Source organism: Salmo salar, unplaced genomic scaffold, assembly GCF_905237065.1.
Source record: "Salmo salar unplaced genomic scaffold, Ssal_v3.1, whole genome shotgun sequence".
Taxonomy (NCBI): domain Eukaryota; kingdom Metazoa; phylum Chordata; class Actinopteri; order Salmoniformes; family Salmonidae; genus Salmo; species Salmo salar.
In genome coordinates, this window is record NW_025550527.1 from 2,543 (window position 1) to 17,019 (window position 14,477).

General features: G+C 49.2%; 1 protein-coding gene across 1 annotated transcript; it reads left to right on the forward strand.

The window, feature by feature from the left end:
* Positions 1-3,359: 3,359 nt before the first annotated feature.
* LOC123739520 (GRB2-associated and regulator of MAPK protein 2-like) lies at positions 3,360-14,209 on the forward strand (the record flags this gene model as incomplete). Its single annotated transcript, XM_045713851.1, has 2 exons — positions 3,360-3,806; positions 14,069-14,209. Coding segments are annotated over exons 1-2 (256 nt in total), but the record flags the coding sequence as incomplete, so codon positions are not given.
* Positions 14,210-14,477: the final 268 nt, after the last annotated feature.

Below are 14,477 nucleotides of genomic sequence, written 5' to 3' on the forward strand. Positions count from 1 at the left end.
GCAGGTGTTATGTTTTTAACAATGCCTGAGTTACTTTGAGTTGAGTCGCTAACATGTCTTCCATTCTCGTTATATCCTGACAAAAGGGAGCAGTAGCACATGTAAAACAAACAGCTATAATCATCCAGTCAATAACGTCCCTCATCAGACTACCATAAAGGCCTGATTGGTGGAGTGCTGCAGAGATGGTTGTCCTTCTGGAAGGTTCTCCCATCTCCACAGAGGAACTCTAAAGTTCTGTCAGAGTGACCATCGGGTTCTTGGTCACCTCCCTGACCAAGGCCCTTCTCCCCCGATTGCTCAGTTTGGCCGGGCGGCCAGCTCTAGGAAGAGTCTTGGTGGTTCCAAACTTCTTCCATTTAATAATGATGGAGGCCACTGTGTTCTTGAGGACCTTCAATGCTGCAGAAATATTTTGGTACCCTTCCCCAGATCTGTGCCTCGAAACAATCCTGTCTCGGAGCTCTACGGACAATTCCTTCGACCTCATGGCTTGGTTTTTGCTCTGACATGCACTGTCAACTGTGGGACCTTATATAGACAGGTGTGTGCCTTTCCAAATCATGTCTAATCAATTGAATTTACCACAGGTGGACTCCAATCAAGTTGTAGAAACATCTCAAGGATGATCAATGGAAACAGGATGCACCTGAGCTCAATTTAGAGCCTCATAGCAAAGGGTCTGAATACTTATGTAAATAAGGTATTTATGTTTTTTACTTTTAATACATTTTCAAAAATGTCTAAACCTGTTTTCACTTTGTCATGGGGCATTGTGTGTAGATTGATGAAGGTAAAATAATATTGAATCCATTTTAGAATAAGGCTGTAACGTAACAAAAGGTGGGAAAAATCAAGGGGGGGGGGTCTGAATACTTTCTGAATGCACTGTACATAAAATGTCTCTAGACATGGCATTAGTGTCTTGAGACAGGCTGTCTCTGGAAATCTCTTCAAAATGTGTTTTGAGACATGTCTTGGACATAAGTATCTTGAGACGTCTCAAGACAAAGGTAATGGCTGGGTAATTTACTTTGTGATTGGCTGGAGTGAAATCAACATTACTTCTCTGTAGTGAAGTAGAACTCAGTAGAAACAGGTCTGCAGTAGAACTCAGTAGAAACAGGTCTGTAGTAGAAACAGGTCTGTAGTAGAACTCAGTAGAAACAGGTCTGCAGTAGAACTCAGTAGAAACAGTAGAACTCAGTAGAAACAGGTCTGTAGTAGAAACAGGTCTGCAGTAGAACTCAGTAGAAACAGTAGAACTCAGTAGAAACAGGTCTGTAGTAGAACTCAGTAGAAACAGGTCTGCAGTAGAAACAGGTCTGCAGTAGAACTCAGTAGAAACAGGTCTATAGTAGAACTCAGTAGAAACAGGTCTGTAGTAGAACTCAGTAGAAACAGGTCTGTAGTAGAAACAGGTCTGTAGTAGAAACAGGTCTGTAGTAGAAACAGGTCTGTAGTAGAACTCAGAAGAAACAGGTCTGTAGTAGAACTCAGTAGAAACAGGTCTGCAGTAGAAACAGGTCTGTAGTAGAAACAGGTCTGTAGTAGAAACAGGTCTGTAGTAGAACTCAGTAGAAACAGGTCTGCAGTAGAACTCAGTAGAAACAGGTCTATAGTAGAACTCAGTAGAAACAGGTCTGCAGTAGAACTCAGTAGAAGCAGGTCTGCAGTAGAAACAGGTCTGCAGTAGAAACAGGTCTGCAGTAGAACTCAGTAGAAACAGGTCTGCAGTAGAAACAGGTCTGCAGTAGAACTCAGTAGAAACAGGTCTATAGTAGAAACAGGTCTATAGTAGAACTCAGTAGAAACAGGTCTGTAGTAGAACTCAGTAGAAACAGGTCTGTAGTAGAACTCAGTAGAAACAGGTCTGCAGTAGAACTCAGTAGAAACAGGTCTGCAGTAGAACTCAGTAGAAACAGGTCTGCAGTAGAACTCAGTAGAAACAGGTCTGCAGTAGAACTCAGTAGAAACAGGTCTGCAGTAGAAACAGGTCTGCAGTAGAACTCAGTAGAAACAGGTCTATAGTAGAACTCAGTAGAAACAGGTCTGTAGTAGAAACAGGTCTATAGTAGAACTCAGTAGAAACAGGTCTGTAGTAGAACTCAGTAGAAACAGGTCTGTAGTAGAACTCAGTAGAAACAGGTCTGTAGTAGAACTCAGTAGAAACAGGTCTGCAGTAGAACTCAGTAGAAACAGGTCTGTAGTAGAACTCAGTAGAAACAGGTCTATAGTAGAACTCAGTAGAAACAGGTCTGTAGTAGAACTCAGTAGAAACAGGTCTGTAGTAGAAACAGGTCTATGGTAGAACTCAGTAGAAACAGGTCTATAGTAGAACTCAGTAGAAACAGGTCTGCAGTAGAACTCAGTAGAAACAGGTCTGTAGTAGAACTCAGTAGAAACAGGTCTGCAGTAGAAACAGGTCTGTAGTAGAAACAGGTTGGAAGTAGAACTCAGTAGTAACAGGTCTGTCGTAGAAACAGGTCTGAAGTAGAACTCAGTAGAAACAGGTCTGTAGTAGAACTCAGTAGAAACAGGTCTGTAGTAGAAACAGGTCTGTAGTAGAACTCAGTAGAAACAGGTCTGTAGTAGAAACAGGTCTGTAGTAGAACTCAGTAGAAACAGGTCTGTAGTAGAAACAGGTCTGTAGTAGAACTCAGTAGAAACAGGTCTGAAGTAGAACTCAGTAGAAACAGGTCTGAAGTAGAACTCAGTAGAAACAGGTCTGTAGTAGAACTCAGTAGAAACAGGTCTGTAGTAGAAACAGGTCTGCAGTAGAAACAGGTCTGCAGTAGAAACAGGTCTATAGTAGAAACAGGTCTGTAGTAGAACTCAGTAGAAACAGGTCTGTAGTAGAAACAGGTCTGCAGTAGAAACAGGTCTGTAGTAGAAACAGGTCTATAGTAGAACTCAGTAGAAACAGGTCTATAGTAGAACTCAGTAGAAACAGGTCTGTAGTAGAACTCAGTAGAAACAGGTCTGCAGTAGAACTCAGTAGAAACAGGTCTGTAGTAGAACTCAGAAACCAATGATCTATATAAACCCTGGATTGCTATGTATTGGCCATTGAGATACTTTTTTAGCCACCGGTCGGCCATATTGTCTCTCCCCAGTAGGAGCAGTCCTCCATAGGAATGAATGGAATTCTACAGTTTTTCAATAAAATGTTTCAAGGAGAAAATTACCTGTATTTAAGTATTTTTTTTTGTTGTAATAGGGGACAGGACAATTAGCAATCTTGAAAAATTCAACTTGAAGAAAAATGTAATTTTTGTTTAGCTCACATACTGTATAATTTCTAAGTATTCATTAAGGTGTATAATAGGAACCAGGGTTGATATCACTGGTTTCAGACCGCTTCCTCGCGAGGCAGTCTGTTTCAGCCTGTCACTTCTCCCGGAGGAGCTCATTCAGTAAACAGCCGGCCTGGAGGATCTGCCGGAGTCAGTGATTGGCTGTTCGAGGGGGAGGGAGTGACGCTTAGAGAGAGAGATGGGGGGAGGAGGAGTAGATGTCCACAAGAAGAACAGGAACAGAGCTCCCTAGTTTCCCCCAGCCCACACCTTCCGTACACTTTCTCTCAATTCAACTTTCTGTCTCTCTCTCTCTCTCCAAAAAAATTGTGAGACTGAGCAGAGAGCTGCACCATCCCAGTGTGGGGTGTCATGACGTAGTGTCAGTATGAGATATGATGGAGAAGCTTTGGACCAGCCTGTCGGAGGTGTCTTGGAGCTCTGTGTCGGTACCGTTAGATGCTGTGGTCAGTAAGGTCCGTCTGCCCTGTCTGGTCCGCCTGGCGCCTGGTAAGACCTTCGAGGACACACCTCACTGACTCCTCTATCCTCCCTCTATCCATCCTTCTCTTAGCCTGCTACACCATCTTCTCTATCTTAACACAATATTCCTTCCTTAAACACTAAACTGGCTCTATAAACAGTATTATCCTTGTGGAGAATAATAATAATGATTGAATTCGGAGAGTTTGGAACGGGAACTGGACACTGAAGAAGAATCAGCACTGGATGAAAATAGTTTGTAAACGTTTGGGCAGGTCTACTGGTATGTAGACGACTCGGTCTGTAATAAAGATGACTTGCAGGTCTACTGGTATGTAGACGACTCGGTCTGTAATAAAGATGACTTGCAGGTCTACTGGTATGTAGACGACTCGGTCTGTAATAAAGATGACTTGTTGCAGCAGCTTCAAATTAACCCATCGCGGGTAGCAAGTCAGTTATTTAACAGTTTGGCCAAACCACCACAAAGTGTCTGTTGTGTTGCTAAAGTCCTGCTCTGCTTTTCATATGTAAATTGTGTAATCTGCCTGTGAGTGTTCTGAATACTAACGAGCGGCGCAAGGAAACCGACCACCAGGTTCGAGGCATTTCACACTGGACAGAAACCGTCCCCACCTCGCTATGATGACACCCCCATGGACCATAGATCTGACTACACCCCCCCACGGACCATAGATCTGACTACACCCCCCATGGACCATAGATCTGACTACACCCCCCATGGACCATAGATCTGACTACACCCCCCATGGACCATAGATCTGACTACACCCCCCATGGACCATAGATCTGACTACACCCCCCATGGACCATAGATCTGACTACAGCCCCCCCCATGGACCATATATCTGACTACAGCCCCCATGGACCATAGATCTGACTACACCCCCATGGACCATAGATCTGACTACAGCCCCCATGGACCATAGATCTGACTACACCCCCATGGACCATATATCTGACTACAGCCCCCATGGACCATAGATCTGACTACACCCCCATGGACCATAGATCTGACTACACCCCCATGGACCATAGATCTGACTACACCCCCCACGGACCATAGATCTGACTACACCCCCATGGACCATAGATCTGACTACAGCCCCCCATGGACCATAGATCTGACTACACCCCCCATGGACCATAGATCTGACTACACCCCCATGGACCATAGATCTGACTACACCCCCACGGACCATAGATCTGACTACACCCCCCACGGACCATAGATCTGACTACACCCCCCACGGACCATAGATCTGACTACACCCCCATGGACCATAGATCTGACTACACCCCCCATGGACCATAGATCTGACTACAGCCCCCATGGACCATAGATCTGACTACACCCCCATGGACCATAGATCTGACTACAGCCCCCCATGGACCATATATCTGACTACAGCCCCCATGGACCATAGATCTGACTACAGCCCCATGGACCATAGATCTGACTACAGCCCCCCCATGGACCATATATCTGACTACAGCCCCCATGGACCATAGATCTGACTACACCCCCATGGACCATAGATCTGACTACAGCCCCCATGGACCATAGATCTGACTACACCCCCCATGGACCATATATCTGACTACAGCCCCCCATGGACCATAGATCTGACTACACCCCCATGGACCATAGATCTGACTACACCCCCATGGACCATAGATCTGACTACACCCCCCCACGGACCATAGATCTGACTACACCCCCATGGACCATAGATCTGACTACAGCCCCCCATGGACCATAGATCTGACTACACCCCCATGGACCATAGATCTGACTACACCCCCATGGACCATAGATCTGACTACACCCCCCATGGACCATAGATCTGACTACAGCCCCCATGGACCATAGATCTGACTACAGCCCCCCATGGACCATAGATCTGACTACAGCCCCCCATGGACCATAGATCTGACTACACCCCCCATGGACCATATATCTGACTACACCCCCTAGGTACCATAGATCTGACTACAGCCCCCCATGGACCATATATCTGACTACACCCCCTAGGTACCATAGTACCGTATCTGACTACAGCCCCCATGGACCATATATCTGACTACACCCCTAGGTACCATAGATCTGACTACACCCCCCATGGAGCATAGATCTGACTACACCCCCCCATGGACCATAGATCTGACTACAGCCCCCCATGGACCATAGATCTGACTAGACAGCCCCCCATGGACCATAGATCTGACTACAGCCCCCCATGGACCATAGATCTGACTACAGCCCCCATGGACCATAGATCTGACTACACCCCCCATGGACCATATATCTGACTACAGCCCCCCATGGACCATAGATCTGACTACACCCCCATGGACCATAGATCTGACTACACCCCCCATGGACCATAGATCTGACTACACCCCCCACGGACCATAGATCTGACTACACCCCCCATGGACCATAGATCTGACTACAGCCCCCATGGACCATAGATCTGACTACACCCCCCATGGACCATAGATCTGACTACACCCCCATGGACCATAGATCTGACTACACCCCCCATGGACCATAGATCTGACTACAGCCCCCCCATGGACCATAGATCTGACTACAGCCCCCCCATGGACCATAGATCTGACTACAGCCCCCATGGACCATAGATCTGACTACACCCCCCATGGACCATATATCTGACTACACCCTCCTAGGTACCATATATCTGACTACAGCCCCCATGGACCATATATCTGACTACACCCCCTAGGTACCATAGATCTGACTACACCCCCCATGGACCATAGATCTGACTACACCCCCATGGACCATAGATCTGACTACACCCCCCATGGACCATAGATCTGACTACACCCCCATGGACCATAGATCTGACTACACCCCCATGGACCATAGATCTGACTACAGCCCCCCATGGACCATAGATCTGACTACAGCCCCCATGGACCATAGATCTGACTACAGCCCCCCCCATGGACCATATATCTGACTACACCCCCCCTAGCTAACCCAGGTACCATAGATCTGACTACAGCCCCCCATGGACCATATATCTGACTACACCCCCTAGGTACCATAGATCTGACTACACCCCCATGGACCATATATCTGACTACAGCCCCCATGGACCATATATCTGACTACACCCCCTAGGTACCATAGATCTGACTACACCCCCCATGGAGCATAGATCTGACTACACCCCCATGGACCATAGATCTGACTACAGCCCCCATGGACCATAGATCTGACTACAGCCCCCCATGGACCATATATCTGACAACAGCCCCCCATGGACCATAGATCTGACTACACCCCCATGGACCATAGATCTGACTACAGCCCCCATGGACCATAGATCTGACTACACCCCCATGGACCATATATCTGACTACAGCCCCCATGGACCATAGATCTGACTACACCCCCCATGGACCATAGATCTGACTACACCCCCCATGGACCATAGATCTGACTACACCCCCCCAGGGACCATAGATCTGACTACACCCCCCATGGACCATAGATCTGACTACAGCCCCCCATGGACCATAGATCTGACTACACCCCCATGGACCATAGATCTGACTACACCCCCATGGACCATAGATCTGACTACACCCCCCATGGACCATAGATCTGACTACAGCCCCCCATGGACCATAGATCTGACTACAGCCCCCCATGGACCATAGATCTGACTACAGCCCCCCATGGACCATAGATCTGACTACACCCCCCATGGACCATATATCTGACTACACCCTCCTAGGTACCATATATCTGACTACAGCCCCCATGGACCATATATCTGACTACACCCCCTAGGTACCATAGATCTGACTACACCCCCATGGACCATAGATCTGACTACACCCCCCATGGACCATAGATCTGACTACACCCCCCATGGACCATAGATCTGACTACACCCCCCATGGACCATAGATCTGACTACAGCCCCCCATGGACCATAGATCTGACTACAGCCCCCCCCATGGACCATAGATCTGACTACACCCCCATGGACCAATATCTGACTACACCCCCCAAGGTACCATAGATCTGACTACACCCCCCATGGACCATAGATCTGACTACACCCCCATGGACCATAGATCTGACTACACCCCCATGGACCATAGATCTGACTACACCCCCATGGACCATAGATCTGACTACACCCCCATGGACCATAGATCTGACTACACCCCCCATGGACCATATATCTGACTACACCCTCCTAGGTACCATATATCTGACTACAGCCCCCCATGGACCATAGATCTGACTACACCCCCTAGGTACCATAGATCTGACTACACCCCCCATGGAGCATAGATCTGACTACACCCCCATGGACCATAGATCTGACTACAGCCCCCCATGGACCATAGATCTGACTACAGCCCCCCATGGACCATATATCTGACAACAGCCCCCATGGACCATAGATCTGACTACACCCCCCATGGACCATAGATCTGACTACAGCCCCCATGGACCATAGATCTGACTACACCCCCCCATGGACCATATATCTGACTACAGCCCCCCATGGACCATAGATCTGACTACACCCCCATGGACCATAGATCTGACTACACCCCCCATGGACCATAGATCTGACTACACCCCCCACGGACCATAGATCTGACTACACCCCCATGGACCATAGATCTGACTACAGCCCCCATGGACCATAGATCTGACTACACCCCCCATGGACCATAGATCTGACTACACCCCCCATGGACCATAGATCTGACTACACCCCCCATGGACCATAGATCTGACTACAGCCCCCCATGGACCATAGATCTGACTACAGCCCCCCATGGACCATAGATCTGACTACAGCCCCCCCATGGACCATATATCTGACTACACCCTCCTAGGTACCATATATCTGACTACAGCCCCCATGGACCATATATCTGACTACACCCCCTAGGTACCATAGATCTGACTACACCCCCATGGACCATAGATCTGACTACACCCCCATGGACCATAGATCTGACTACACCCCCCATGGACCATAGATCTGACTACACCCCCCATGGACCATAGATCTGACTACAGCCCCCATGGACCATAGATCTGACTACAGCCCCCCCATGGACCATAGATCTGACTACACCCCCCATGGACCATATATCTGACTACACCCCCCAAGGTACCATAGATCTGACTACACCCCCCATGGACCATAGATCTGACTACACCCCCCATGGACCATAGATCTGACTACACCCCCCATGGACCATAGATCTGACTACACCCCCATGGACCATAGATCTGACTACACCCCCATGGACCATAGATCTGACTACACCCCCCATGGACCATATATCTGACTACACCCTCCTAGGTACCATATATCTGACTACAGCCCCCATGGACCATAGATCTGACTACACCCCTAGGTACCATAGATCTGACTACACCCCCATGGACCATATATCTGACTACACCCCCCCATGGACCATAGATCTGACTACACCCCCCCATGGACCATAGATCTGACTACACCCCCATGGACCATAGATCTGACTACACCCCCCAAGGTACCATAGATCTGACTACACCCCCCCATGGACCAATATATCTGACTACACCCCCAAGGTACCATATATCTGACTACACCCCCCCATTGACCATAGATCTGACTACACCCCCATGGACCATAGATCTGACTACACACCCCAAGGTACCATAGATCTGACTACACCCCCATGGACCATAGATCTGACTACATCCCCCCATGGACCATAGATCTGACTACACCCCCCATGGACCATAGATCTGACTACACCCCCCATGGACCATAGATCTGACTACACCCCCTAGGTACCATAGATCTGACTACACCCCCAACGTACCATAGATCTGACTACACCCCCATGGACCATAGATCTGACTACACCCCCAAGGTACCATAGATCTGACTACACCCCCATGGACCATAGATCTGACTACACCCCCAAGGTACCATAGATCTGACTACACCCCCATGGACCATAGATCTGACTACACCCCCCATGGACCATAGATCTGACTACACCCCCCATGGACCATAGATCTGACTACACCCCCATGGACCATATATCTGACTACACCCCCATGGACCATAGATCTGACTACACCCCCCATGGACCATAGATCTGACTACACCCCCCTATGGACCATAGATCTGACTACACCCCCTAGGTACCATAGATCTGACTACACCCCCATGGACCATAGATCTGACTACACCCCCATGGACCATAGATCTGACTACACCCCCCATGGACCATAGATCTGACTACACCCTCCTAGGTACCATAGATCTGACTACACCCCCCATGGACCATAGATCTGACTACACCCTCCCTAGGTACCATAGATCTGACTACAGCCCCCTAGGTACCATAGATCTGACTACACCCCCACTAGGTTTACATAGATCTGACTACCCCCCTTGGTTTACATAGATCTGACTACACCCCCCACTAGGTTTACATAGATCTGACTACACACCCCTAGGTTTACATAGATCTGACTACACCCCCCACTAGGTTTACATAGATCTGACTACACACCCTAGGTTTACATAGATCTGACTACACACCCCTAGGTTTACATAGATCTGACTACACCCCCTAGGTTTACATAGATCTGACTACACCCCCTTAGGTTTACATAGATCTGACTACACCCCCTAGGTTTACATAGATCTGACTACACCCCCACTAGGTTTACATAGATCTGACTACACCCCCTTGGTTTACATAGATCTGACTACCCCCCCACTAGGTTTACATAGATCTGACTACACCCCCACTAGGTTTACATAGATCTGACTACACCCCACTAGGTTTACATAGATCTGACTACACCCCACTAGGTTTACATAGATCTGACTACCCCCCCACTAGGTTTACATAGATCTGACTACCCCCCCCACTAGGTTTACATAGATCTGACTACCCCCCACTAGGTTTACATAGATCTGACTACACCCCACTAGGTTTACATAGATCTGACTACCCCCCCACTAGGTTTACATAGATCTGACTACACCCCACTAGGTTTACATAGATCTGACTACCCCCCACTAGGTTTACATAGATCTGACTACACCCCCTTAGGTTTACATAGATCTGACTACCCCCCCACTAGGTTTACATAGATCTGACTACACCCCACTAGGTTTACATAGATCTGACTACCCCCCCACTAGGTTTACATAGATCTGACTACACCCCCTTAGGTTTACATAGATCTGACTACACCCCACTAGGTTTACATATGACCTCTCACCTGTACCTTCCCCTGGGCAGCCACACCTCTCACCTGTACCTTCCCCTGGGCAGCCACACCTCTCCCCTGTACCTTCCCCTGGGCAGCCACACCTCTCACCTGTACCTTCCCCTGGGCAGCCACACCTCTCCCCTGTACCTTCCCCTGGGCAGCCACACCTCTCACCTGTACCTTCCCCTGGGCAGCCACACCTCTCCCCTGTACCTTCCCCTGGGCAGCCACACCTCTCACCTGTACCTTCCCCTGGGCAGCCACACCTCTCCCCTGTACCTTCCCCTGGGCAGCCACACCTCTCACCTGTACCTTCCCCTGGGCAGCCACACCTCTCCCCTGTACCTTCCCCTGGGCAGCCACACCTCTCACCTGTACCTTCCCCTGGGCAGCCACACCTCTCCCCTGTACCTTCCCTGGGCAGCCACACCTCTCACCTGTACCTTCCCTGGGCAGCCACACCTCTCACCTGTACCTTCCCCTGGGCAGCCACACCTCTCACCTGTACCTTCCCCTGGGCAGCCACACCTCTCACCTGTACCTTCCCCTGGGCAGCCATACCTCTCACCTGTACCTTCCCCTGGGCAGCCACACCTCTCACCTGTACCTTCCCCTGGGCAGCCACACCTCTCACCTGTACCTTCCCCTGGGCAGCCACACCTCTCACCTGTACCTTCCCCTGGGCAGCCACACCTCTCACCTGTACCTTCCCCTGGGCAGCCACACCTCTCCCCTGGACCTTCCCCTGGGCAGCCACACCTCTCACCTGTACCTTCCCCTGGGCAGCCACACCTCTCCCCTGGACCTTCCCCTGGGCAGCCACACCTCTCACCTGTACCTTCCCCTGGGCAGCCACACCTCTCCCCTGGACCTTCCCCTGGGCAGCCACACCTCTCACCTGTACCTTCCCCTGGGCAGCCACACCTCTCCCCTGTACCTTCCCCTGGGCAGCCACACCTCTCACCTGTACCTTCCCCTGGGCAGCCACACCTCTCACCTGTACCTTCCCCTGGGCAGCCACACCTCTCACCTGTACCTTCCCCTGGGCCGCCACACCTCTCACCTGTACCTTCCCCTGGGCAGCCACACCTCTCACCTGTACCTTCCCCTGGGCAGCCACACCTCTCACCTGTACCTTCCCCTGGGCAGCCACACCTCTCACCTGTACCTTCCCCTGGGCAGCCACACCTCTCACCTGTACCTTCCCCTGGGCAGCCACACCTCTCCCCTGGACCTTCCCCTGGGCAGCCACACCTCTCACCTGTACCTTCCCCTGGGCAGCCACACCTCTCCCCTGTACCTTCCCCTGGGCAGCCACACCTCTCACCTGTACCTTCCCCTGGGCAGCCACACCTCTCACCTGTACCTTCCCCTGGGCAGCCACACCTCTCACCTGTACCTTCCCCTGGGCAGCCACACCTCTCACCTGTACCTTCCCCTGGGCAGCCACACCTCTCCCCTGTACCTTCCCCTGGGCAGCCACACCTCTCACCTGTACCTTCCCCTGGGCAGCCACACCTCTCCCTGGACCTTCCCCTGGGCAGCCACACCTCTCACCTGTACCTTCCCCTGGGCAGCCACACCTCTCACCTGTACCTTCCCCTGGGCAGCCACACCTCTCACCTGTACCTTCCCCTGGGCAGCCACACCTCAAACAAAGAAAACATATAATATAAAGGTTATAAAGAGAAAAACAGGAAGCCAATCTGTTAATTAATCAATCAGTTAACAAACTCTCAATGAATCAATCCGTTAACAAACTCTCAATGAATCAATCCGTTAACAAACTCTCAATGAATCAATCCGTTAACAAGCTCTCAATGAATCAATCCGTTAACAAGCTCTCAATGAATCAGTCCGTTAACAAACTCTCAATGAATCAATCCCGTAACAAGCTCTCAATGAATCAGTCCCGTAACAAGCTCTCAATGAATCAATCCCGTAACAAGCTCTGAATGAATCAGTCCCGTAACAAGCTCTCAATGAATCAATCCCGTAACAAGCTCTCAATGAATCAGTCCCGTAACAAGCTCTCAATGAATCAGTCCGTTAACAAGCTCTCAATGAATCAGTCCCGTAACAAGCTCTCAATGAATCAATCCCGTAACAAGCTCTCAATGAATCAGTCCGTTAACAAACTCTCAATCAGTAAACAAGCTCTCAATGAATCAGTCCTTTAACAAGCTCTCAATGAATCAGTCCGTTAACAAACTCTCAATCAGTAAACAAGCTCTCAATGAATCAATCAGTTAACAAGCTCTCAATGAATCAATCAGTTAACAAGCTCTCAATGAATCAGTCCTTTAACAAGCTCTCAATGAATCAGTCCGTTAACAAACTCTCAATCAGTAAACAAGCTCTCAATGAATCAATCAGTAAACAAGCTCTCAATGAATCAATCCGTTAACAAGCTCTCAATGAATCAATCCGTTAACAAGCTCTCAATGAATCAATCCGTTAACAAGTTCTCAATGAATCAATCCGTTTACAAGCTCTCAATGAATCAATCCGTTAACAAGCTCTCAATGAATCAATCCGCGAACAAGCTCTCAATGAATCAATCCGTTAACAAGCTCTCAATGAATCAATCCGTTTACAAACTCTCAATGAATCAATCAGTCCCGTAACAAGCTCTCAATGAATCAGTCCGCGAACAAACTCTCAATGAATCAATCAGTCCCGTAACAAGCTCTCAATGAATCAATCAGTCCCGTAACAAGCTCTCAATGAATCAATCAGTCCCGTAACAAGCTCTCAATGAATCAATCAGTCCCGTAACAAGCTCTCAATGAATCAATCAGTCCCGTAACAAGCTCTCAATGAATCAATCAGTCCCGTAACAAGCTCTCAATGAATCAATCAGTCCCGTAACAAGCTCTCTCTCAATCAGTAAACAGTATCTGAATTAAGAGCTCGGTAATTAGGGAATGATGTGTGGTGTTTAACGTGTGTACTTGTGCGTCTTCAGGGGAGAGCGTCGAGGGTCTGTGTGAGGACGATATGGTGTTGCTCCACTCGTGTCGTCAGTGGACAACAATCACCGCTCTCTCTCTGGAAGAAGGACACTACGTCATCGGACCCAAGATAGACATTCCTCTGCAGTACCAGGGTGAGAACACACACACACACACACACACACACACACACACACACACACACACACACACACACACACACACACACACACACACACACACACACACACCTCTACAGTACCAGGGTGAGAAACACACACACACACACACACACACACACACACACACACACACACACACACACACACACACACACACACACACACACCTCTGCAGTACCAGGGTGAGAACACACACACACACACACACACACACACACACACACACACACACACACACACA